The sequence below is a fragment of the Rousettus aegyptiacus genome, unplaced genomic scaffold (genome assembly GCF_014176215.1).
Source record: "Rousettus aegyptiacus isolate mRouAeg1 unplaced genomic scaffold, mRouAeg1.p scaffold_m13_p_13, whole genome shotgun sequence".
Classification (NCBI taxonomy): Eukaryota; Metazoa; Chordata; class Mammalia; order Chiroptera; family Pteropodidae; genus Rousettus; species Rousettus aegyptiacus.
In genome coordinates this window covers 57,836,619-57,864,396 of record NW_023416288.1, presented here as the reverse complement: position 1 = coordinate 57,864,396, position 27,778 = coordinate 57,836,619, and the positions used below count along the sequence as shown (strand labels likewise).

General features: G+C 38.7%; 1 protein-coding gene across 1 annotated transcript in view; it reads right to left on the bottom strand.

Moving 5' to 3' along the window:
- Nucleotides 1–2,313: 2,313 nt before the first annotated feature.
- The window catches only part of MTPN (myotrophin), a 51,184-nt gene continuing 25,719 nt past the window's right edge, over nt 2,314–27,778 (bottom strand). Inside the window, exons 2-4 of the mRNA XM_016121101.2 lie at nt 21,069–21,182; nt 20,151–20,234; nt 2,314–5,589 (exon numbers count right to left, since the gene is read on the bottom strand). Of these exons, the coding sequence (XP_015976587.1) occupies nt 5,503–5,589; nt 20,151–20,234; nt 21,069–21,182 (285 nt within the window). The 3' untranslated portion in view covers nt 2,314–5,502. The remainder of the gene's footprint in view (nt 5,590–20,150; nt 20,235–21,068; nt 21,183–27,778) is intronic.

Sequence of the window (27,778 nt, the reverse complement as noted above, 5' to 3'; positions counted from 1 at the left end):
CCGTCGTCGTTTATGGGGCTGTTCTTGCTGCTGCAGCTGGGCAATGCGTAGAAGCTGCTCGGTTGGACAGCCCTTTGTTTCGCGACTGTTTACAGCTGTGCTTCAGTATGTGCCACAATGGCTCAGTGACCTGCACTTGACCCCATTGGGTCAGCATTTCCTCAGTGAATCGCTGTGACCGCGACATTTTGCCTTTACTGCATCGCTTTGGGTTTGCAGTATCAGTAGTTCTTAGGAGCCTGCTTGGCCGGTATTTGGGTATAACGATGCTAAGATGTAGTTCTGTGGTTCTAAAAGCCAGTAATCCTTTAGAGATGATTTCCTGAAACAGCTTATCTCACATTTGACAGTAATTCAGAACAAATCCAGCGAAGGTCTACCATATGTGTCAGGTGCTGTTAAAGATGCTGCTAAATTTCATTCTCAATTAGTAATTACATCTCAATAAAGTAAAAGCTTTGAAGAAAAATATCCTAATGCTGATGTATGATGACCTGGCTAGCAACTGGGGACAGACAGTTGACCAGAAGGTGGTCAGTTGGCATGAGGTGGCAGCCATCGCAATGGAGAATCCATATTCACAGCACTAATGCCAGCACAGGGCAGTGGGGCTGAGAGCAGCATTTGGCCTCGCGGAGTGGCTCTCTCCTGCCGTGGGACTGGCAGGCAGAAGCCAGCAGGGACACAGCCAGGTGACCGGAGCAGCCCCACAGTGACGTGCAATGTGGAGAGCACGGAATAAGGATTTATGATGCATCTCCCCAGATTCCCGGATGCTTTCCTCACCCGTTTGGAATTCAAGGAAGGAGCTTGGGGAGGGCTTAGGTCTCAGTACTTCAGCAATGGGGGGACTGTAACCTTGGGCTGCTGTGGACTGTGGAAATACTGTCCACAGCAATTAGGAGGACATCCTGCAGGGAAAAACCCTAAGAACAATGAAGAGCATAGTCGTTCTCACCAGCGTTACATCTTTGGAGCCATCGCTACATCTTACCCTGATTTCTTTTGCCCTGAACATAACTTTTAAGATCATAGCTTTTCTTGGGTGTCCAGAGCTTCTGCACTTGGACAGTTTTGCTATGTCGCCTGTGTTAAAAGGCTTCCATTTGCTTCCATTTCTCTCCAGGAGGCCAGCCTTGATGGCATCGCACTTACATGCTTTTAGACGACTTCTCTTTCTTTCTGGTCTTGCACACTGGCCCTCAAACTGGAGCGCGCAGCAGAATGACCTAAAGGGCTTGTTACAGCCTGATTGCTGGGCCTGGCCGGAGTCTGATTCAGTGGGCCCGGGCTGGGCATTTCTATCAAGCCTCCAGGTGACGGTGATGTTGCTAGTCATTTTAAGAATGACTCGTCTTGCAGAAAGAATATTATAACATTCTGGATATACTGTGCCGTGTGATAGCTACTCTCTAACCACAAAAGAATTTCAGAGAAATTTACCCAAAGCTCTATATTTTCTCTAGATGTGTGCCTTCTACTAGATGCTGGTCTGCTCTTCAATTATATAAGGGGGCCCTGTCTCCTTTAAAACATATTTTGCCAGACTTAAATGCTTTTATAGACCTTAATTCTTAAAATGAGAACATCAGTGCTTATAAAATTTTCCATGGACACTCCCACCTACAGCCACACACCCTACCCCACATTTATACTTCAATCGGCAAAACACGAAAGTTCTGGAAGATAGCTTTTGCTGTATTTTAGCATCTGTGTATTTTTTCTATCATTAATGGACCATTTCAAAAGTCAACTACAAAACAGTTTGAGGGTGTTGACAAGATTATAATAGAATCAAACTAATTTTACGTACAATCTTGTTCAGTTCTGAGGTTAAAGTGATTTAATGTTAAATCAGAACGTTTGTCCTAAAAAGTACACCTTAAAAAGGGCGCATTCAAGTGAGTTAGGAAAAAAGATGACCCTCCAAGGAAGCTGCAACCACTTAAATGAGCATCTGAAAGGGTCAGAACTCTCACCATGACTACTTTCTTTAACCCCTGTTTAGAGCCTGATCTTGCCCATCTGGGATGCTTAGCTTTACCTTGCTCCTAGTAACGCGGCTGAACATTTACAGCAAAACAATTTGTATCGTGAGACTTGACACAAAAGCAACACTTCTCAATGAAGTCGTTTATTTCAAATTGTTTCTATGTCTTTCTTTCCACTTATGTTTTTCCAGAAGTGGGATCCAGGGAGAAATTTTAGATTAATTAAAAGTTTGAGTCAATCAGAGTACTGGTTCAGCTGCGGAGAAGAATGGAAAAGGAGAGCCATAGTAACTGAGGGAAAAAATGCTGCCGACACGTGGGCTGTAGCACAATTCAAGTTTATTCCATTTGTTCTTGCAACACAGAACTTAAACACAGTATTATTTAGCATTCTGATGTACATGAACTAGGATAATATGAGAAACCCAATTGTGTCAAAAGTATTACATTGTGGAAAAAATGAACTCAAATATATCAAAATGCACAAAGCACTAGTCTTCCTCCATTACTGCTTAGAAAGATATGATTGTTTCTCCATTTACAAAATAGAATCAGGACCATTTAAATTTTTTAAATTTTGCATGCAAACACTGCAATTGCTTATGTAGGAGGGCACTCTCACCAGCTTCTTCTATACACAATGGAGTATACAATATTGCATGGAAGAAAACAGCAGCTCAGTTGAAGTTTTAGGGAAAAAAATCAAAAAGGTACATAGAAATTTAAAATCCATTATTTGGGAGAAAGAAACGAAGAAAGGACCTACTTGCTTGCAGCTTCCACACACCGCACACGCCCACCTCTCCTTCAGGCCCCACTGGCTTGAGGTGAGCTGTGCACAGAAACACTACTTGGATCTAGTCAGGAGCTTGATGTGAACTCTAAGTCTACAGACACCGGTCTGAAGCTGCAAGGGGGGATTCGGTAGCATACGAAGGTGAACAGGCAAACCACCTGTTTTGACTTGATATAGTGCATACGGAATGACTGACTCAATACAAAACTACAGAACATGCAAGGTTTTTGCTGAGATGTTAAATATAACTTCAGTGGAGAACAAAACTTACTTAACCTTTCACTAATGCATGTAGTACCAAAAAGCAGACATGGTTTTTTAGCTTCCTTTACTCAAATATGAACATTTAAGTGTTGTGAATTTTTCTGCCAAGTGGTTCAGAAATACATTATAAATAACCTAGTTTAAAAAAAAAAAGAGAAGAAATTGTAAACCATCTTGGTCAGTCTAGTCTATGTTTATGTTATTTTCTCAAGCAACCTCTTCATAATTATGGGGTTTACAAAATGGCCGGGAAAGAAGAGGGAAGGCGAAGTAGCCTCTACTGCGTCACGAGGAACATCAGGATAAACTGTACAAAAAATCACGTGGTTTCGGTACCAGGTGACTGTAGAAAGCAGACCAGGTTTAGGAATGATAGGATAGTGCACTCTCTGCAACAGCCAACTGCAACAGAACACTGAGAATGGAAAGGTGAAAACTGTAGAGGGTAAAACCCAAGCCTTTCAGATAGCATATGCCAAGAGGTGGAAACAAAGATATTAAACACTTTGTCACTATGTTGACAGTTAAAGACTGACAGAGTGCCCTCCGTCTTTAATGAGGATGGCTCCAGGTTTCAGTTCAGTGATGGCATAAGGTACTGATTACTGACTTTTAATCAGACTCTAACAGGCTGCATTAAGGCAGCAGAATTAGCAAAATATATCAAAGTATTTAAACCATCATTTTGTGATTGTTTTCTTGGATGAAGAAAAATTACAGGGTTGGGCTAGTTGTAAGTGAAAAAGCCACAGGATAAAAAAAGGGTTCATGGGGAAAAAAATACACGCACGCGCGCGTGTACACACACACACACACACACACACACACACACACCCACTCACCCACCCACACCAACCTACCAACCAACCAATCAGCATCTGATCAATAAGATCTGTTATTAGCCAGGCTGACTGTTCTTCATACTAGTTTAACTCTGCTGTTGAATGCTACATTGCCTTAAAAAAATCATCAATTCTGTATTATCCATAATCTGAATACAAGTCCCTAACCCACCCTCCCCCCTTTTTAAAAATTTGAGGTACATTCAATTATTGCATGATGTAACTAAGAAAAAAATCCTAATATTTTAAGTATGCGTATATGGATGGCAGGTCAAAGGAATCTTAATATTTTAAATGCACAATAGCAAAATTTAAGGGCATATGTTTTAATTAGTTGTACTGCTCATGAAATGCACATTTGAAAATGTGTCTAAATATTTTCTGCAGGTCTTAAGAACACCATTTTAGGGCACTGCATTTTAAAGACACAAAGTACATCTTGAAGGTGTCACACTTAATGCATGACTTAGAAAAGAAACATACTACGCAAGCGGGCTGGCGGATGTTCAGCAGAAGTTATCAACTCAGGGAAACCTGGTAACAAGCATGTTTTTGAAGGGATGGGGTACATGTGTCCAAGTAGCACATCTCACCCCAGTGACAGCTTTGGTGCAGGAAGTAATCAGCATCCGAGATGGGTCTGAGAGAGGCATTCCACAGTGTCCCTTGATTCTCCAAGCAAAACCGAGGCTAATCCATTCAAATAGCAAGTGAAGAAAATTCGTAGGTACTAAGACAACTGTTCTTTCTTTATGTGATACTATCAGGCTTATGGCTATGATTCTATTTTTAAATCCCCCTTTAAGACCAGCAGGAGTTCGAAAGTGTTTCAATGTTATGTAAATGTGTAAATCTAGAGGAGAAAAAAAAAAATACGTGTACTGGAATGATTTCTCCTTTAGACTTCCAAAATTTAAGATTTCACAAATAAAACTAGTCAGTTTTACCTAAAGATGCAAGAAATTCATGTGAAAGGGGAGAGGAAATCCAAAGTTCAGTCATTCAGCAATTTAGGAGTGCGCCCCTCCTGACCTTAACTCAGCTTTCACACGAAGCTGAAAGCCACCGAGGGAAGATTTGGTCGCCAACCATGGGCAGCGCTCTGAACTGCGCCAGGAGACCCCCAAGCGAGTGCACCTTAAGGCAGAAGGCTATAGCTAATTGCTTATCTCAGCACCCTAGTTTACATCGCAGCAGCCGCCACTGCTCGCACAGTGGGGGCTACCAAATATGGGTAGTTGGCCTTTGTATAAGCAGACCCTGGACACGATCTAGTTAATAAATTAGCTAGGGAGCTGAAAGGGTCAAATGTTACCGGTATATTTTGTCTTTGCTTTTCCTTGGGTAGAAGCCGTGTATTTTATTGGAAATGGAAAAGAGGCTGACTTGATCAGGGATCCTAGTAAAGCCTGATCATGGTTTTTTCCTCTTCTCCCATTGTTTTTTTTTTTTTTTTCTGGTAGTCTGATTTGTTATGAATTTCTCTCTCCCCTCACCCCTCGTAAAATATTTAGCTGAAGAAGCTGGCAGATAGAGAGTGACAGACAGACAGGCAGCAGTGTGAGGCCACAGGAGAGTCATTCTTCCAGAGCTGTCAGCCCGCCGTCCATCACTGAAGAAGTGCTTTGATTGCCTGGTCGTCAGTGGCTTCAAAGGCAGTTAGTCCATCAGGACCTTTCACAGTCTTATCAGCGCCCTGGAAGAGAGCAGAAAGAGCCTTTATCACTAAATGAGTCCGCAAGTGAGAGAAGAGAATGAAAGACTAGCACTTGGCACAGGCAGATGTTTAAGTCGAGAATTAAAAACTCTTCTACTTAAATGGAGTCATTCAATTGAAGAACAAAACCCCAACAATGAACGAACTTATAAAAATGCCAGATTATTTTTCAGGCATTAGAAATTGTAAACTAGACACACAACTAACTTGCCAATGACACCGGCGATGACTGCTTTTTATACTATCATATATTCACCCAATTAAGCTTTAAAAAAAATCCCTCTATGTAGTGTAAAGATAGGGAGGGAAAGCAACGTTTGCTAAAGAAGCACTGCAGTGACAAAACTACCTTTGCAGTACGTTTTAAGTGTTACCTATTTCTAAAATCCAGAGCTTGTAAAATTTGGGGCAAATTCCTGGTTAATATGTATAGCCACTGGCCATTATATTTACGAAAACTTAGCAGTAAGTGACCAGGATGAGGGCCAAGGGAGGGTCCTACGCCCCGGGGGGATCCTCTCCGGCCTGCTCGGCGCTTCACCGGGACAGTGATGCTCTGGAACATTTCACCTGCCACACGGCGCTGCAGGTTAGAGGATGCGGACGTTTGCATTTGTGTCCGTCTGTCATTCTCATGTCTTCCCTGACTGGAATAAAAGCTCCACGCGAACAGGAATCCTGTCTGTTCACTACTGTGTCCTCAGAACCTCGAAAAGTGCCTAGCGCATGGCAGGGGACTCTCCTCCCAAACTAGTTCCGACCTCTTTAGCTCCCAGAGATAGCAATATTCACCGCCTGGGGGTTTTCTCTGCTAGGCGAGACCAGGATTTTAGTCACCAAACAGCCTCCAGTGTCCTGTCCTCCGCCCCTTGCCAAATCTCACGAATTCTTCTAAGAATTGTCTCAGCTTGACACAGATGGTCTTTTAGAGATCAATCCTGGTCAAACTCACTAACCAGTCTCTTCTCCCATTCATTTTCTTTGCTGTAATCCTATGGAAGTTCTCATCATTCCTGAACATGTGTTGTGCGTTTATACAAGTCGGGGTCCACAGGAAATGCCTTACCCTCTTTCTCTGGCAAATCCAGTTACTCATTTAACAAATAGTTACTGAAGGTCCGATGTGAGGTCACTGTGTAAGGGGCTGGAGATTCAAACAAGAACAAGCTAGTCTGCCAGTCTGGCTAGTGTGGGAGACGGGCGATCAAACAGCGTGAATCAGAGGGATGAGAACAAGTCACAGCCTTCTGCACAACAGTGGCCGTAGGGTGAATGGGGCGTGGTAGGGGGGCGTGAGGAAAAGTGTCTTTTGGGGTGAGGTAATGCTTGAGCGGAGTCTTGATGAGTAAGACGATTAGGTAAACCAGGAAGGAGAAGATGACAGAGTCTAGGAAGTGGTAAATTATCACAAAGCCCTCTTCAACATGACTATAAAAGTTGCTATTTCCTGTTTTCTAATTTAATTTAACTGCTGTATGGAACACATGGAACTCACAGTTAAGTGGGAGAGAAATCTGAGAATGTCAGTGTGGTAAATCCTCTAACATAGGTTAAGCGACAATAACTGGGTTCATTGTATTCAAAACAAATCATTTCTTATGTTCAATGCGGTTTTCATGACTAGCATTGTAAACTATAATTCTGCATTAACAGAAGTTAAATACTACAGTGAACATTGATTGCTTTTTTTAGTTGCCAGAGTACATTTTCTTTCTTTTGGTAACAGCATCCTGATTTCATGTGCGGGAATCATTTGTCCCCATTGCGTGGTCCTGGGACTGTAACTCAGGTGCTGTGGACTTTCCTAAGTGTCAAAGACTTATTTTATTCATTCAGGATGCTCACTTCTAGATTGTGAATTTTGATTGGAGAGATCAAAGGAGAGAACAAGAAGTCAGTGCTCATTTTCTGTGACATCAACCAAATGAGACAGTTCAGAAGTTTCTGCTAACTAGAGTCCTACAGCGGCCACAGCTCTGGCCCCTGGGGAGCCTGGTCCTCCAGCTTTCCTGCTGGTTCGAGGTCCAGTTTCTTCAAAATTCTACTTGAAAGAGTCAATTTCTGCTGTCTGCAACCCCAAAAGTTTAGCTTATATTTTTAAAATTTATATAATTTTTCCTAACTATAATACAAACTCATCAAGAACTCAGAATACACAGACAAACATAAAACATAATTCCATAAATCAGACATAATTGAACACTTCAGTGTAATTTTTTAGTGTTTCTGTCTACTCTTTTGTTCTAAATGAGTAATTGTAAGAGAACTAGAGTGACTATCAGATAAAAGTTAAGTTTAGGACAAAGAAATGTTACTAGAGACAAAGAGGGACACTTTATTTCAAAATGCTGTTTAATATTCAACTTTCAAAAACAAAGAAAACATTCCATTTAAAATAGCATAAGAAGAAAAATGTTTAGGAATAAATTTAACAAAGTTTTGTCAGTGGCTAAGAATGTTAATGTTTTGGTACTCGATGCAGTTATTGGAGTATCAGCTGGCCTCCACAGGGATGAGAAAACTATTATTTTAAGCCATTTGTTCTCATGATTATTTTCATAGCTCTTGACCTATGTTGAAGAGCTTACTGCTCAGGTTTTCCTCTAGGAGTTTTATCGTTGCAAGCCTTAGGTTCAAATCTTTAAGCCGTTTTGAGCTGATTTTTGTGTATGGTGTAAGATAGCGGGGTCGTTTCATTTTTTTTGTATGTAAATGTCCAGTTTTCCCAGCACCGTTTATTGAAGAGACTATCGTTTCCCCATCGTACATTCTTTGCTGCTTTGTCATAGATTATCATGGGTGACGATATATCTGTGGCTTTCTTTCTGAGCTCTCTATTCTGTTCTTCTCCTGTGTTCGTTTTTATGTCGATAACACATTGTTTTGATTCATACAGCTTTGTGATATGGTTTGATATCAGAAAGTGAGAGGCCTTCGGCCTTGTTCTTCCTTCTCAAGACTGACTTGGCTGTTTGAGGTCTGTTATGGTTCTACACCAATTTGGGGATTATTTATTTCTGTGAAAAATGCCAATGGAATTTTGATAAGGATTATACTGAATCCTGCTTTGGGCAATATGACATTTTAAACAATATTCTTCCAATCCATGAGCTTGGAAAATCTTTCCATTTACGTGTGTCTTCTTCAGTATCTTTCATCAATGGCTTACAGTTTTCAATGTATAGGTCTCTTGCTCCTTCAGCTAAATTTATTACTAGGTATTTTATTCTCTTTGATGCAACTGTAAGTGGGATTATTTTTAAAATTCATCTTTCTCATAGTTTTTTAATAGTGTAGAGACAACTGATTTTTGTATATCGATTTGATACCATGCAACTTTACAGGATGCGTTATTTCTCCCTCATAAAGTGGTCTAGTGCTGTGTACTAGGGTGGCTCTGTCCTGTGAGGCTCTAGGTCCCTTCTATGTTACTGTCCTCATCCGTGTGGCTGAAACGGGCTCACTTCCCCTCCAGCATGCCCGATGTGGGAAAAGTCCACGGCAAGCGGCTTCGTGCTCTAGGCGGTGATCTGGAAGTGGCACACGCCATCCGTGCGTGTGTCATTAGCCCAAACTCAGACACGCAGCAAGAGCCACCGCAGGGGGAACCGAAATGCAAGGCTGGCTAGGCTGCCAGGTGCCAAAATAAAACTCGAGGTTCTTCCTAAAATGAAGAGTGAAAAATGGACCGGAAAGACAATTTGCAGCTTAACCTATACCGTCCTGACAATACTTTGGAGTAAGTCACTAATGTCCTCTAAATGCCAGGTTCAATCAATATTTATGGTATCTGAACTGTGATGACAGTTTTATTCCTAACTCATTATGCCTTGACTCTAATTACAATATCATCTCCAAGTTGTCTGTCTAGCCTGTCTTTCTACCTGCACCAGCTCCTCCCATTCCCCCCTCTCCTTTTACTTTGTCTCTAGCTTTCTTTAAGTGCTGGAATTCTCCATGATTCTGGTCTTTGGCACTCCTCACTACCTGCGCAGTATGCTTTTGCCTGGTCATCTTATCCAAGTTATGGCTTGGCTTCCAACCTTTATCTTCATCCCGAACATGTACTCTGAACTTTAAGCCTGTGTTTCTGTGTCTAGTCTCTGAGACTTAACTATTTTAAGTCCCACAAATACCTCAAACTCCACCATTACTGAAATAAATTCATAATCTTTTCCTTTTCTGTAAGCTCTATCCTGTTAAGAACATCACCATCTTCCAGGAAACGTGGAGACACTGCAGTTTCTCTTGTTTACTTCCCACAGACGCAGTCACCAAGTCTTTCGACCATACTATTCTTAACATATCTCACCTGCCCTCGTTACCACTACTTCCTTAGTTCAGGATTTTCATTCAAAGATCCTAATGCAATACTTTCCTATCTTTTTCACTCCAATTCTGACTCCATATATCCGTTTGGGTGATCTTTGCAAAACTCAAGTCTGATCATACTAAGTCACCTACATAAAAAAACCTTTAACAGCCTCCTCACAGACGAGAAAGAAGATAAATGACATGATACATAAGGCATGATGTGCTCACTGCTTACTTCTCTAGTCTTATATATTTTGCTAATACATCCCTTCTAGCCTTTGTTGCAGCTCGCTGAACAATTACCTTACTCTAGGCGCCATGATCTCTCTTTCGTATGCCTGTGACTTCTTGCATCACTGCTGCTGCATGGAATGGTACCCCAGTTCTCTACTAGGTTCTTGAACATTAAGTTTCTAAGATTCAGGTCAAACGTCATTACACATGTGGTACCTGATGTTGTAATGACATCCTCATCTGTAATACACTAACCAGCTTAGACCAGGGGTCCCCACAGCAGGAGGTGAGTGGCAAGCAAGCAAAGCTTCATTTGTATTTGCAGCAGCTCCCAGCGCCAGCATCACCGCCTCAGCTCCGCCTCAGATCTCCAGGCATTAGATTCTCATATGAGCACCGGTCCCTGGAGCCAACAATGCTGGGGACCGCTGCCTTAGACTTCCTCTTCCTTCAGATTCCTACTGTGCAACATATAAACTCCTGCCACAGCAATCACAGTACTTGAATGCATTTGTTGTTTTACGTATTTATCTCTTTACTGTTGATGGCAGGAACCAAAATTATTAGTCTTTAAGTTCCCAGTGCCTTACAGTGTTAATACCAGGCAATCAAGAAATGTTTATTAAATTAATTGCTATAGGTCGGGACTATATATATATAACAAGGGACTGAATAAAACAGTATTCACTGAAGACGAATTACTGTGGGTAGATGAGCAACACACTGCCATTGTGAATAGGTTGCTCCTTAGCACACTATGTATCTGGACTAGGCTCATCTGCCTATACTTAACGCATGATTCGAGTGATAAAGTTTCTTGGAGGGGGAAAAGGTTGCTATGGCCAAGTTAAGTGGTACAAATAGAGGCTAGACCCTTTGTTATTCTACAGAGTAAAGGCTTTGGGCGTTAGAAGTAATTTTCAATCTTCAAATGTCACAGTTTCTGATAATCAAGTATTTGACAGTAACTGTAGAACATGGGAACGTTAAAAAAAAAATTCAAGTCACGTTATCTCTGTCCTGGAATAAGTTTACAATAGAGCTAAAAAGATAAGATATACAGGCAGGAAACAAGAACGTTCCTTTATCTGTTCGTTACTTTTATCTACTTACTTCAGACGACCCGAATCTGCTTCATAATAGGTACAAATGGGCCAAGGTGGCTGGATTAGTAAATTTCAAGAATAAAACTCTGCAACTTGTATTGACATTATATGACGTATGGTATCTTGACAGAAGGCTTTTGTGGTGAAGGTACCGATTTATAGTTATACTGATCAATTGTCAGTAGACCAAGCAGCTTTGTTTCAATGCTGAATTTATAATTTTAATTTAAAAATTAGTACTTGGATATATGTATACACACACTGTTTTCGTGAACATTTCTGTATCTGCTGTTAGACACTGATTTATAACCTTAGAATATCACCATCACCTTGAAAAAAAATTCTGCTGGGGTAGCAAACTCACTTTTGGAAGAAAGCAGTTTAGTTAAAAATTGCCTATGGTTTTTCCTCTAAAATGTTAGCATGAAACCCAGATTCTAGAATTTATTATCTTTAGGTTTTCTCAACTTTTTGGGGGCCTTTTATAAGAAAATGAAGAATCTCGTACAATTACACATATTCTGTGTTATCTGTTGGGCATCTTCAACTTAAAGGACATTTTCCCAGACATTCAATTCACAAGTCAACAAATATTTATTGTGTTTCTATTAACTGCCAGACATAGTTTTGTTAAGTAAAGGTTTTGGAACACAGCCATTCTCATTTGTTTCCATGTTGTTTGCCAATGCTTTTAATCATATGGTAGTTGTCTGACTTCTTTCGTGTAGCATAATATCCTCTGGTCCCTCTATGTTGTTGCAAATGGTAAGATTTCACTCTTTTTTATGGCCAATATTCCACTGTATGTAGGTACCAGCTCTTCATTTATTGATAAGACACGTTGCTTCCATATCGTGGCTACTGTAAATAATGCTGCAATAAACATCGGGGTGCTTATCTTTTCAAATTAATGTTTTGGATTTCTTGGGATAAATACCTAGAAAGCGGAATTGGTGGGTCATATGGTAGTTCTATTTTTAAATTTTTGAGGAACCTCTATACTGTTTTGTGGTGGCTGCATCAATTTAAAATCCCACTACACCGTTTTGATGACTATAGCCTTATAGTAGTATAGTATGATCTCAGGTAGCATGACACCTCCAACTTTGTTCTTTTTTCTCAAGATTGCTTTAGCCATTTGAGGTTTTGCATAGTTCCACACAAAGTTTAGGGTAATTTTTCTATGAAAAATGCCATTGGTATTTTAATAGGGATTGCAGTGAATCTGTAGATTGCTTTGAGCAGTATGGGCATTTTAATGGTGTTAATTCTTCCTATCAGTGAGCATGGTATACCCTTCTATTTATTTGTATCTTCTTCAGTTTCTTTCTTCAGACTCTTAGAGTTTTCCAAGTATATAGGTCTTTTACCTCCTTGGTTAAATTTATTCCTAGGTTTTTTTTTTTTTTTCCTGCAATCATACATGGAATTATTTTCTTAATTTTCTTTTCTGATAGTTTGTTACTTGTATGTAAAATTGCAACCAATTTTTGAATATTAATTTATCCTACTGTAGTGAATTCATTTATTAGTTCTAATAGTTCTTTGCTATAATCTTTAGGGATCTCTCTATAATGTCATTTACAAATCAGTTTTACTTCTTCTTTCCTATTTGGATGCCTTTTCTGATTGCTATGGCTAGGACTTCTAATACTATGTTCAATAAGAGCGAAGGTGGACATCTGTCATGTTCCTGATCTAAATAAGAGCTTTCATCTTCTCACCATTGTGATGTTAGCTGTGGGTTTATCATATAAAGTTTTTGTTAAGTTGAAGTATGTGACCTTTACCCCCATTGTGCTGAGTTTTTATCATTAATGGATGTTAAGTTTTGTCAAATGATTTTTCTGCCTCTATTACTGTAATCATGTGGTGTTATCGCATTCATTTGCAGATACTGAACTAATCTTGCATCTTGCGACTAAATCCCACTTGATCTTGGTATATGATCTTTTTAGTGTATTGCTAAATTTGGTTTGCTAAAATTCTGTTGAGGATTTTTGCAACTATGTTCATCTGGGATACTGGTCTGTACATTTCTTTGTAGTTTTTGTCTTGTCTTGTTATCAGGGTAATGATGGCCTTGTCAAATGAATTTGGTAGCCTTCTGTCCTTTTCAATTTTTGGAATGGTTTGAGAGGGACAGGTGTTAATTCTTCTTTGAATGTTTAATAAAGTTAACCTGTGAAACTATCTAGTCCAGAGCTTTTGTTGGCAGTTTTTTGATAACTGATTCCATTTTATTAGCAGTGAATTTATTTTTCCTTGATTCAGCCTTGGAAGATTGTATGTTTCTAGGAATTTATTGCTATCTTCCAGATTGTCCATTTGTTGGCATAGAATTCTTCATAGTATTTCCTTATAATTTTTTGTGTTTCTGTGGTGTCGGCTGTGATTTCTCCTCTTTCCCTCCTGATTTTATTTGGGTCCTCTCTCTTGTTTTCTTGATGAATCTGACTAAAGGTTTTTCTTTTTTGTTCATCTTTTCAAAGAACCAGCTCTTGGTTTCACTGACCTTTTGTATTGCTTTTTAAAACTTTTATTTCCATTCTGATCTTTATTATTTCCTTTTACTCACATTTGGTTTTGTTCTTTTTCTAGTTCCTTTTGGGTTAAGGTTATATTATTTTAGAATCTCCTTCTTTCTAGAAGTAAGCCTGCATTGCTATGAGTTTCCCTCTTAGAACTGCTTTGGCTGTGTTTCAAAGATTTTGGGTCATTGTGTTCTCATTTTCATTTGTCTCAAAATATTTGATTTCTTCCTTCATCTCATTGTTAATCCATTCATTTGTTTGGTAGCATGTTATTGAGCCTCCCTGTGATAGTGTGTTTTTCAGTTTTCTTTTGATAACTGATTTTTCATTTCATTGCACTGTGATCAGAGATGTTTGGTATGATTTCAATCTTCTTGAGACTTGTTCTGTAGCCTAACTTGTGGTCTATCCTGGAAAATGTTCCATGTGCACTTGAAAAGAATGTATATTCAGTTTCTGGGTGAAATGTTCTAAAAATATCCATTAAGACCATTTAGTTGAATGCGTTGCTTAAGGCCACTGATTCCTTATTGATTTTCTGTTTGAATGATCTATCCATTAATGTCATTGGGGTGTTAAAGTCCCCTGGTGTTACTATATTACTGTCAGTCTCTCCCCGTATGGCCATCAAATTTAGGCGCTCCTACACTGGCTGCGTAATGTTTATGAAAGGAGTATCCTCTTGTTACAGCCCTCGTTTTTAAAGTCCATTTTGTCTGGTATAAGTATTGCTACCCCACCTTTTGTTTTTCCATTTGCATGAAATATCTTTTTCCATCCCTTTACTTTCAGTCTCTGCATCTTTTGACTTGAAGTGAGGCTCTTGTAGGCAGCATATGTACGGGTCTTGCTTTTCCTTCTTATCCATTTATGTCTTTTGATGGGAGCATTTAGTCCATTTAAAGTAATTATTGATAGGAAAGACCTATGAGAGATTTTAGGCAAGTGAGCCAAGGAACTGTAATTGTGTGGAAGAGCTGCTGGAAGCAGCTTGGGCTAGGTGCACAATTGGTTGGGGTTTCAAGGAATCACCGGGGCGGGAGGAATGGTGTTAGATCTGGAGCCTGCCTGTGCCTTCTGTGTGGGATGGGGAAAGGCTCAACAAAGGAGCAATGGCACCTGCTTGCACTTCCATCCTGGAAAGCTGCCCTGCCCCTCCAGCCCTCGCCCTGAAGTCAATTCAGTCCCTCCCCGTATGTCCCTGATGCTTTCTGAGCTTCTGCAAGTTTAGAGCAAGTAAGTTTGTGAGCAAGTGAGTTTGTGCGTGGGCCCCTCCAGAGGCCCTCCGTCTCACTAGGATGCCATCACTGTTGGTTTTCACAGCCGCAAGTATAGGGACTCCTCTTTCTGGCACTGGTTTCATCGTGGCTGCTTCTTTATGGCCTTAGAGGACTTCTGTTTAGCTAGTCTTCAGGTGATTCTCAGCAACCGCTGTTCTATAATTTAGTTGTAATTTTGATGTGGTTGTAGGAGAACAGTGTTTACTTATTCTACTATCTTGACAAACAGTTTTACACATTTGATTCTCAACCAGCAAAATCTGTACCATAAACACTGCAATAATTTGAAAACGCTGATATTCGAGAGGGATATTCAAGCTTTATCATTAAAAGGCTGCTTGCCTTTGAAAAAATGTAACACCGATAATACATTTAGCAAACACATCAATGTTATCAGATGTGGTTTTCTATATTTTATTAGAAACTAATTTTTAGTATGGTTTATTGCCTAAAGCAACTGTACATTAAAGGTTTTGACTTTATAAAAGGAAGGCAGTTGAGTAAACCTTTGTTCTGTATCTCACTCATCCCACGCAAAGCAGGAGCTGTTAACGTACAGTGGTCTGAAACAGGTATGAGTCACTAACATGAGTTGCATAATCAGTGGTCATGTATTTTTTGTTGTTTTAAGGTACAGGAGACTCCCTAAGGAGATAAATTTTTTGACCTAGTATGAAGCAGGAACAGAAAGGAAAAACAGTTCCCTCTTGAGATACTGCTTAGTATGCTAAACATCACTAACAAATATCAGTTTATAATGTCTAACATGATAGTGTATTAATGCCACAAGCAAACTTATTTCCTCTTACAGAATTGTTTTTTTAAGCATGGAAACTTGATTAAGATATCAGGTTATTCATGCAGATGTGAAAAATAAATTTTGGACTTACTTTTAGTCAGTGGACTTTTGTAAGTATCATAATTCAAAAGTACTATTTCATGATTAACTTTTGAAAATGTTCATGCAACACTGCTATTACTGAGGTATTTGAGATTTTAATCAGGAAGACCAGCTGAGTAATGATGAAAATTTCATATCACTGTCCTGTAAGCTCTTGTTTGGTACATTAATAAAAGTTTCAACTAATAAGCATTAGCATAGTCTATTAAAAGCATCAGGAACGATACACACTCATATCACTTGGGATGTTTTCTAGTGAGCAGTGGAGTTGTGAGTTGGTATGCACTATAAATTCCAAACTAAACATGAGCCAGCACAGCTGTCAGCAAATTATAGCCCAGAAGCATGTTTTTTGTAAGTCCAGTTTTGCTGGAATGCAGCCACACCCATTCGTTTCTGTATTTATTGTCTATGGCAGCTTAGAACTATAGCTGCAAAATGATGACAGTGACCATATGGTCTCTCTCTTATTTGGGCTTCTGACTCCTCTGCTACTGCTATATTTCCCAGGATGCTTCTCGAGCCTGCATTTTTACCCATTTCATCTCTTTTTACCAGTTTTAGTAATGTTTTTCGTGTACTCTGGATTTGGTAAAAGTACCAAGAGCTTTGATCATCCCTCCTCCATCTAACAATTCGGTAGTTTCAGCTTATTAGAAAATACACACTTTAGTGTTTGTTTTGCACTTTAATATAATATTTGTTTAGACCTAGTCACTAATTTCTTGCGTCTGTCTTTCCCTTTGGTTTAATTTGCTTCCTCCTGAAGTGCATCTTGCTCCTTGCCTGCTCAATGCTCGGGAGTGCTGACCCTCCTGGGCTGGGAGCAGCCTCGCCTTTTGCAAATACTCTCTTGCTCATGTTGGGGAATGTTTTTCCAACCCTATACTGCCTGCTTTCTGTATCTCAAGGATTCATTATAATTTCTTGTCTAACAAAACCCTTTGAGTGGTCCAGAGAAAATACTGATTCATTCATTTTAAAGACATCTTTTCTGCTGTGGCGGGGAAGGAAGGCTACCATGGCATTTGCTCAGACCTCAGCCTTGAAGTGGAAGTCTCACCTGTGTTCTCTGCATTTGTTTCATTACCAACTCACTAATTAAAAATCAGGTCAAATAGCTTTTATCTACAGAAATATACATGTTTCATTTCTTATAACTGTTCCTGACAGTAATTCTGAAAGGCAATCTTTTGTAGAAAGAACATGGACTTTTGAGTCATAATCTTGGAACAAATCACCTTCCTGAAATAAATGGTTCCCTTGTCCATAAAATGGAGATGATTATACCTATGTATTTGAGTTGTGAGAAATTAACAGAGATTACATACAGAGTGCTTAATATATATTAGATTTTTCCATAGGGGTAAAAATCAAAAATTTTACATCTTTGCTATATGGACAATCAAAAATTAAATGCTTTAAATTTCTACTTGCATTAGAAACTTCACCTTCAATTGCATTACATTAAAAAAAAAATCTGTCCAGTAAGTGGATATGGCATATTACATAGCAGATTGCTAGAATATTTGAAATCACTTTTTTTTGTTTTTGTGATTTTTCTTTTTCCCTTATGATCATACTGAGTTCTTATTTTGGCCTTTATCCTATGTTAATGATATGCCAGCTGGATAATATTCTAGGAATGTCAATGAATCTGGTAAACTTCAAGTACTTTAAATTCATAATAATCTATAAGAATTCTACTTTTGATAAAACAGAACCAGACTTCATAATACAGTGAGTGTAACGTTAAAAAAAGGGACCGAAACAGTCTTATTTTAGTAACTATGGATTTTTAAGAATTAAAAAAAAAAATGGGCTAACAAAACTATATGGTATCCATTAAAGAAGGCTATGCAATAATAAGATCAAAGTAATTAATTTTGAAAAAGCAAAAGTAAATCTTACAAGGCTGCTTTCATAAAGGTTAAAAAATCTTTCATTTAAAATAAATAACAGCTCTACATGGTTAAAATCGATCTGCCATCAATAGAGCCATCTTTGAGTGTCATTGACTTAGCTATATAAAAATCAAGGCTCAGACACAAAAGAATATTACAGCTACAAGTGAAAGAAAAAATAAACTAGTTAAAAGCACAACTTACAACCAATAATTGAGCACCAAGTACATATTTATAGAGACCCTTCTAGGATAACAATGGGACCTAATGTACCTGCAAATCAAGCCAGAAGATTCTTAAATAATGGAATCGCATAATCACAGGGTATCAGTGACCTGGAACATCAAGTTTATAGAACAATGAACGGTTCAGGCCCTCTTTAGCCCAAGAATAATTGTGTCTTATTTTGTTTGTCCTACAGAAAGAGAGGTGTATCAGAAAGATAGTTCGGCTCTAGAGTTTGAGGTATGGCTAAGAAGAGCCCGCTTAGGGGCATCTCATTTAGTAAGCGATCAGAACCTAAGGACCTAGTGGAGGTTTTGTTTTCAGAGAACAAAACCCTTGGCTGGGTAGAAAAGGTAAGGGAAAGAAAAAACAGGAATGAAGAAATCAATTTTTGTTTTTATTCCGATTTATGAATGTTTTTTAATTGAGCTATAATTGACACATAACACTGTTAGTTTAAGGTATACCCCACAATGATTTGATATTTGTATATACTGTGAAATGGTTAACATCCATCACCTCATTAGTTTTTTTGTGTGTGATGAGAACTTTTAAGATCTACTTACTCTCTTAGCAACTTTCAAATATACGATGCAGTATTTTTATCTGTTTCTTTTACTATACAGTCCATGCTGAAGAACAGAGCTGAGAGGCAAAAGGAAATGAGAGCCTGGTCCTGTGGCTTAAACCCGGGGTTGGGCTGTCCCTCAACTATACTTATGTGCATCAACAAAATCTCTTTACTTGCAACATAAAGTGTCCTAATAAAATATTTGAATTTTATAAATTTTTCATGAACTGTAAATCAATATTTGTAGCCTGCGAGAGCCACTTTTTAATATAGTAAACCAAAATATTCCCCCAGGGATGAAAATATTTAGTTTACAAAGGTTTTTAATCTTTTCATGAGTGTGGGGGCGACAGTGACTGGAAATCTTTGTGAGCACACCCACCACGCTGAATCTACTCCAGGGGCAAAAAATACTTCTATTCTGGCTTTTGAAGAACTGTATCACTTATACCAGTATGGTGTGTAGTACCTAAAAATTACTGTTGATATATACTAAAATAAGCAAAACCACCACCCATTTAAAGAAATCCAGTAATTGTGTTTAACATGAAGCTATGGGTAAAAAACCCCCTGAATTAACTGTTTTCAGAACAGTATCTTTAAAAAGTTCTCAAAGTATTACAAGACAAATGTACTACCTTCTCTCCCAATTTTCTTTAAATCTTATTGAAGCTCATTCTGTGAAGCATAAAATCCTCTTCGGTCTTAGTTATAAGAAAAGCTATTCAACACTTATGTGCCAGGCACTGTGGCAAAATGCTTTGTATACATTTATTCATTTAATTCCTATTTTTCTTTTAGCAGGGCTTATTTTACAATGCTAAATGAAATGTTATAAATAACACTTCAGTTCCTAGACTATGGCCATGAAACAATAAGCCTGGGATTAACATCTGTGCCTTATTAAGATTTCTTGTCTCCTAACATTTGCAGGTCCTAACACAGCTAGAATGGTTGCAACTGGTTCACTAATCTCTGAGGCTGGATTCTGAACTCCATCTAAGAACTTACAATATAAAGTCAATAACATCAAGAAAAAACCAGGTGACTTGGAGAGCCCTCACTTACAGTGAACTGCTCCTTCTAATGAACTTGCTCAGTATGTACTACAGAAAAAGAAGTTTACAAATTTCAAACCAGGGCTAAAGTGTGGCCTGTGAGCCTGGTACCAGTCTGCAAAGTCTTACTAGTCCATGACAACAACATGCTGAGTTCGGCTAACCTTTTTTTTTTCCCTATAGCAAGCTATTCTTGATAGACAGTTGGCTTCATTTATATTCCAGTCCAAGCTCCTTACCCATCATGAACTGGTAACAGCAGATCAGCTATTTTGGGTAAATGTTCTAGACTTTGGTTTTAGATACTACTTTCAGCTTTCTGTCCCTGATGTCCAACAACATTTAAATTAACAACCAAATACTGAACTTACATAATCATAGAAAAAGCAATGAAAATCAGCAACTGAGCTCACCTTCGAGAGAAGCAATTTCACACAGGAAACATGACCTTCATAGACGGCAGACAGAAGAGGGGTGATATGATGTTTATCTGGAGCCTGTGAAATAATAAAGGAGATAAACCACCTTATCTTTCTTTCATTTCTTCCTTCTTTCCGAATATAATTAGGACTCTTGTGACTACATTAGTGACTACATTAAAGTCAGTGTTTAACTATTTGCCTTTCTATACAAAAGCACTTCCCAGCTACGAGTCTCTAGCCTCCAGAGGCCCAAGCCCACAAGCAGCATTTCTCCTTGGAAGTCAGTGGAGTGGAGCCAGGCTCTGCCGCTTACTGTGTAACTAGTTTACCTCTACTTCCCACTAGTGTAGAAATGCCATGAGGTCCTGGAAGGGGGAGACAGGAGAGAATGTGGCCAACGCGGAGGTAAAACTGTCACACTCAGCCCGGGTGACATGGTCTGCCCTGAAATGTGAAAAGTTCATCTCACCTGTTGTCATGGTACTTAAACCTTTCCCTGAAGTGCAGAAGCTACAAAAGGCAAGAGTCAGGGGCCGACTTGCCCATCTGACCGCCTGTCTACTGATCTTTCTCCAAAAATCCAGTTTAGATTCATCGTATGACTGCAACGTCCTCTGCTCCATTGGGTGATAGCCACTTGCTATCTACAGATAGTGCTAAATCTCAACTTGCTGTAGAACTTGCAAAACAACAGCCGAGGGGGAAACGTCCTGAACCTCAGATTGAAAAAGTCAGTTTGTTCTGCTGACTCTTAAAAATCCCAAGTCACGGAAATTTTGGAATAACTTCAGACTGTATTCTCACTTAAAATAAAGTTCCCACAAGTCAACTATTTTCTATGTCTATAGAAAATAATTACCCAAACCACACAACAGGAATTTTTCTAGAATGACGATGCTCTTTACATACGTTAATATCTGCTCCTTTCAGCAGCAGGAACTCCAGGATTTCCAGCTGCCCACAGTCTGCCGCGTAATGAAGAGGTTTCCTGCCGCCTTCTAGTGTCCGGTTGACATCTTCTCCCTTCAGAGAGAGACCGCATGAGAATGTTTACGTGGATGGTAGTTTGAAGATGGGAAGGTACTTGATATTTTTTACTTTCTTAAAGCTGTAAGAGTTTCATGAAACAACCGCATTTCTTGCAAAGTGATGTCAGTAACCAAAAACTGAAAATGAACTCTGCATAATACAGCAGTTAGCGCGCAGTCTGAGCAATTCAAATCATGAGTAGTCAAGCTGAAACCAACACACAATGATGCTAAAGGTAATGAAATATATTACTGTGCTCTAAGAAGTTCAATCAGCATCATAGCAAGGTGTAGCCACATGAGACTGATGGGTTAAAATACTGGTATTTTACACAGACCGCAGGACACGTTATTTTAATTCTTCAAAGAAAGCATCACGACTTTGATGCAGTCGCACATCATTATCACAAAGTAACCGGTATCAACTATTAAGAATTCATTCATTCAACATTTACTAAAGCTATTGTATGGCAGGCACTGCACAGAGAAGGGACAATGGTGAGAAAAGTCAGACGTGATTCTTCTGATTGCAGGGAACTTAGCATCTAGTGTAACCACATGACTAAACGTGATTTCAAAAGATAACTGCTTTTACTGAAAGGAACTCAGCGCTATATAAATACTTAGCAGAGGAACTTAATCTTGGTGATGGATGGGGGTGGGTAGTATCCAAAAACGAACTTAATGCCTCAAAAAGTAGTTTTCATTAGACTACTGACCAGCCATTACAGGTTTGGCACTGTGCTGAACGCATTATCTTTAATCCTAACAGGAGAAAAATCTCCATTTAACACATGAGAAGTCTTAAGCTGAAAGAGGTGAAATAAAGTGGCTTAGCAACAGTAGAGATGTAAACCCATTCTCTTTCTATACTACCACGATTGCCTCCAATTCAGTATTTGCTCCTTCCCTCTTAAGTAACGTTCAGCTCTTATAGAGTAGCAAAGTGTTTAACTTTTTTAAGGTACGATTTATTGAAAGTACATTTTAGGAGATGGGCCACGCGAGGGAAGGCTGCAGCCCTGTGGAATCTGGGAGAAGAGAGAAGACTGAGGAGTGGGTTTTCAGCAAGGAAGCTGTAACCAAGAATTTATTTTCTTAACTACTATATCATTCACCTAGCTTGGTTTGGTGAACTCAAGTCATATCCTGAATCGAGATGGTCAGAGCCCTATCATTTAATAAACATCATAAGGTGTTCTTTCAAACGTACTCGAAATAATGTAGAAGGAGGGTGCGTAACGTGTTTCCGATCACTGGAGACAGAGTCAGCGCTCCAACCCTAGCACTTAGTGTGGGACCTTAGACCACTTTCCAAATCTTAGTTTTCTTATCTGTAAAATGGGAATTAAAAGACATATTGCACAGGGTTTTAGTGTATCATTTAAGGAGATACATGCAAAGTGGCTAATAGTGTTTGACGGGGCAAAAGGTTAACTTTCTGTGGATCCCTGATGTTGGTTTCTACATAATGCTGGAATATAAACAAATTGTGATTTAATGTCATATACTTTATTTTTTAGGAAAAAATCTAAATGGCAAGAGCAATTGGGTGTATCATCTCAGCCTTTACATAGAACTGCAGAAATGTGGCAAGGATAAGATGTTGCTTAATGATTCACAGATAAAAGATGTTTTCCTTTCATTAAGACTTCCTTTCCATTATTAATATTTACTGGATAGGTCCTGTCAGTGAAACAAAGAAATAATCTGTCATGTGCAATCGACAAGATGGCTTTGTCGAAAAGATATTTTCCTGAATCAAAACATCTGACAGCTTCCTTCCCTACTCAGTACAAGCATGCAAACGAAATGAAGCTGTTGTGTTTAAACTTTCTCCTTTGTCCCTGCAGACATCGACTTTATGATTCTTATTTTAGCAGACAAAAAATGACAATACTGGAAAGGCTCTGTGTTATTGACAGGAAGGAGAGGGTCCTCTCCTGCAGGGCCTCAGCGAAAGCAGTACTTAATGGAGAAATCAATCTACAGCACTAAATGCCCTTATCGGAAAAGTAGAAAGATCTCAAAGTAATGATCTTTGTACTTTCACTTTTAATATTGCTGTGAACCTAAAAATGTTCTAAAAAAATAAAAGTATTTAAAATAAATCCAAAGTAAGCAGTTGGAAAGAATAAATATCAGAGTAGGAACCATAAAATGGAAAACAGAAAACACAGAAATCAAAAGCTAATTCTTCGAGATCAATACAATTGATACATCTCTAGCCAGTGACCAGAAAAATAAATGAGCAAAGACACACAGAAACTCTGAAGCCCCAGGTGGTTACAGTGGTAAATTATAGCAAACATTTAAGAATAAAAAGAATAATTCCAATTCTTCACATTCTTCCAGAAAATGGGAAGCATCCCAACTCATTCTGAGGTCAGCATTTCTCTGATTTTAAAACAGGATAAAGGCATTACAAGAAAAGAACACCACAGGCCAATATCCCTCATGAACACATTCTAAATAAAACTTCAGCAAACCTAATCTAACAATGTATAAAAAAGATAATACACCATGACCAAGTCGGGATTCCCCAAGGCATACAAGGTTGGTTAAATATTTGAAGAGTCAGTCAATACAATCCACCACTTGAACAAACTAAAAGGAAAACTGTATGATTATCTCAGGAGATGAAAAAGCATCTAACAAAATCCAACGTCTATTCCTGATAGAAACTCAGCAAAGAAAAGTTCCTTGGCCTAATAAGGGGTTTCTACCAAAAAACAAAAACGACAACAACAACACTACAACCAACACCATACTTTGAAGACTTTCTGTTCTTACCACTTCTAGTCAGTGTTGTACTGGAGGTCCCAGCCAGGGCAACCAGGCAAGAAAACATGCGGCGTCCATTTTGAAAAGGAAGAATTAACACTCTTATTTGCAGATGACGTGGTTGTCTATGTAGAAATTCCAAAAGAATCTACCAAAAAGCTATCAAAACTAATAATTTTAGCAATGTTGCAGGACAAAAGGTTGCTGCATTTTTATATACTAGCAATAAATAACTGCAAATCTAAACTAACAATAATTACATAGTATCCAAATGAATAAAATGTTTAGTGATAACAAAAACATGAAATATCAGTACGTTGTAAACTACTAAATGTTGAGAGACATTAGAGAGAACCTAAACAGAGAAATATACCACGTTCATCGGTTGGAAGACTCAACATTGTAAAGATATGAATTCTCTCCATATTGATGTATAGATTCAATGCAGTATTGATTAAAACACTAGCAAGTTTTTTTTTTTTTAGAAATTGACAAAGTGACCCCAAATTTCACATGGAAACAATCTAGAATAGCCAAAACAACTGTGAAAAAGAACAAGCTGGAGGCTAACACTACCTGACTTCAAGATAAGAAAGTTCAGTACTCAATGAAGTGTGGTGCTGGCATAAAATTATAAACTTTTCAAACAAACCTGTTGTAACAGAAAGCACATCAGTGGTTGCGGAGGAAGGGAGTGGGAAGGACAATAGGAGGAAGAGACTAGGAAGGGGCACTTGAGACTGATGGATGTGACCATTATCTTGCTATTGGTGATAGTTCATGGGTGTATAATTAATCAAATTGTATGCTTTACCTCCAATTTGTTGTATTTCAGTTAAGTCTCAATAACATCAATTTTTCTAAAATCAAATTTCTGTGGCTCTATTCTTATAAAATGAGGTGTTAACAAATCAAGATTTCAGGTAGGATGGAGCCAGGTATGACCAACAGTACCTTCATGGGAGACTCTAAGAGCTCCTGACTTCTATATACTATAATTCAACTAACGACATGGAACAAGAAGTTTTAAAATGGGAAAAGAGAGAATCAATGTGAACCCTACTGGCTGGGTGGTGGGCTCCAAAGGTCGAAACAATGGTCTGGATTGCTTAAAAAAAAAAAATAACTGGCACCCCAACTTCCAGCCCAATTTTGCCTACTCCATTCTTTACAGCTTTAGAGATCTTTCTAAACACAAAACAGGACTGCATCATTCCCTTCAAAAAAGTGCTCTAACAACTACTACTCACTGCTCCTAGAGGATAGAGTCATCTAGCTCATGAGGACCTTTCCAACTTCAATTCTCACAGCATTCCACCCTGCTTACCTGTTTATCTAACGCCTACTCATTCTTCACAATCAAGTTTTAATAAAATTTCTCCTGGAAATTTCTCTAACCACCTCAACTTTGAGCAACGTGACCCTTTCAAGTGTGCCTTAAGTATCTTGTCATAACATACAACACTCTACTCAAACTGCCTGTATCTCTTTCCTCTACGAACACGAGTCAGGTACCACGTCTCCATTATTTACGTTTGCATCTCCAACGCCTAGCATAGTTTCTGACACATAGTAAACATTTACATAATAGAAGCTTTTTGACTGAGCAAATGGTAAAGTTGCTCAAGGAACTGACTTGGAAGTCATACATGACATCTTCCATTTCAAGCAAACACTGATCATGCATTAGTCATCTAGTAACAGCAGCAGTAACTTGAGATCAATGATACGTTTACCAGTGTAGGGGGTTTGAATGACAATTTCACCCGGTTTTCAGCAGTCTGGATAGCTTGGTAACTTCGGCAGTGGTGGTACAATAGGAAAGGAAGATAATGTCCTAACTAGGTCCTTTCTTCCTACCCTCCACCCATGTTCCAGGCCTTAGGGACATCTAATGGAGAAGTTAGATATCTATTCTGTAATCTTGATTCTAACTTCATGAAACATCACCAAGAATCGAATCCTAATTTTCTCTCTCAGATTCAGGGGATAGAGGAAAAAAATTTTCTGCACAATTCCAAATCTCTTAGCATCACAGGACAATCTTACCATGTGTTCTTTATCTTACTCTGCCACTTTCCATGAGACTAGTGTAATTCTCCTCTACTTTTCATCAACCTTAAACTTCTCTATCTCCTCCTACCCTTTCATTCTCAGCAGATAACCTCAGACCCTTCTTTACACACAAGACTCCCTTCAGACATCACCTCCTGCAGGAACTTCTACCTCATCTTCCTACAACTGATAAATCCTCTCCTATCTAAAGCCCATCCCTTACCTATATGTTTTGAATACTGTCCTTGCTTGTTTTCTTAGAAAGCTTGCGCCTTTCTCTCTTCTTGCCAGTGTTTTCGACCTTTCCTGCTCTACTGCCTCTTCATCAGCATATGCCATTCATAACTCTTCCACTAAAAAAAGCAAACAGCAACACGAAAACACCTCTCCTTGGATCTGATACCTACCTTTGAGAGAACAGTAGTTCTCTCTCCTCTCCTTTCATGGCTAAACTTTCCAAAAAACACTGTCTATATTTGCTATCTCCAATTTCTCACCTTCCATTCTAATCTGACTTCCATCCTTAACACACCATGCCAGAATCATTTTTGCTGAGATCAATGACCTCCACGTTATGAAATGCAAAAGGTCGTAAACCTCCCAACGGTGACAAAGTTGAGCGCTCCTTCCTTTTTTAAACACTCTCCTGGCTTCAGTGATACATTACTGTAATTTGCCTCCTCCTCTCTGCCTGCTGCTTCCCTGTTTCCTCTCTTGATTCATCCACTTCGAGTTGTTTAAAACAAATTTTTGGAGCCTTGGTTATGATTTCAGATTGTCATCATATGTAATTCAAACAGTTGATAAATTTGGTTATCCTTATACACTCTTGCAATAATATCTACATAGAAATACCCTGATTACAGAATTTGGGGGGAATACTACTACCTTCGGGACAAAGGTCATATATGTTTTTAAAGACTTCATCATGCAGTAGTATGTGCCACAAAGTTTGTCAGCAATAACATTCTTACCATGAAGTGTAGGGTCACAGATAACTTGGTATGTAGCTTTTTTCTATCTGCCACGTTCAGCTGAGGTAAAGCAGGCTGGCAAACTTAATTTGTCATCACATCCAGGCCCATCTAGTTTCACCTTTCCTTTTTAGCAAGAATAATTTATCCAGTTTCATTTTACTCTCCTTCCTTTCATTGCAACATGAAGCCTATTTGTTGTCAAACACACAACATAGGTTTTTATATTAAAATTGTATTTTTACCACATTTGCCTTCTAAGTTTTGAAGCTATTTTTTCTAAATATGGTATATTCTAGATATGTAATATATAACACATATATGTAATATTGTAGGTATGAAATAATATTACTTCACATTTTCCGGTGGGCAGTTTAAATACATGCCATCCAAAGCCACCATGGTCAACCTAGCTCCTGGTACCTCTCAAATAAGAAGGGGGTTTAGGTTACGGCGGAGAGAAAGGCTTATGTGAAATTCTAAATCAAATGCAACCCAAGAAGAGTTATACGATTACTCTATATTCTAACAACTCAAGATTAGCTTCTCTGTGTCTTCCCTGGTCCTAACTGGAATTAGTCTTAGAACTAGAAAAACAAAAACAAAAACAAAACCCAGTGATAATGCATGACTAGTTTACATGATTTTGTTGGTGAGTTCTAAGTTGGGAGAAGAATCTAATTATACAATCATTTATTGCAATGTCAAAGAGTGACATTTTAGGGTGGGACACTGGACAGGTTTTTCAACTTTTTGAAAATTAAATGACATTATTAAC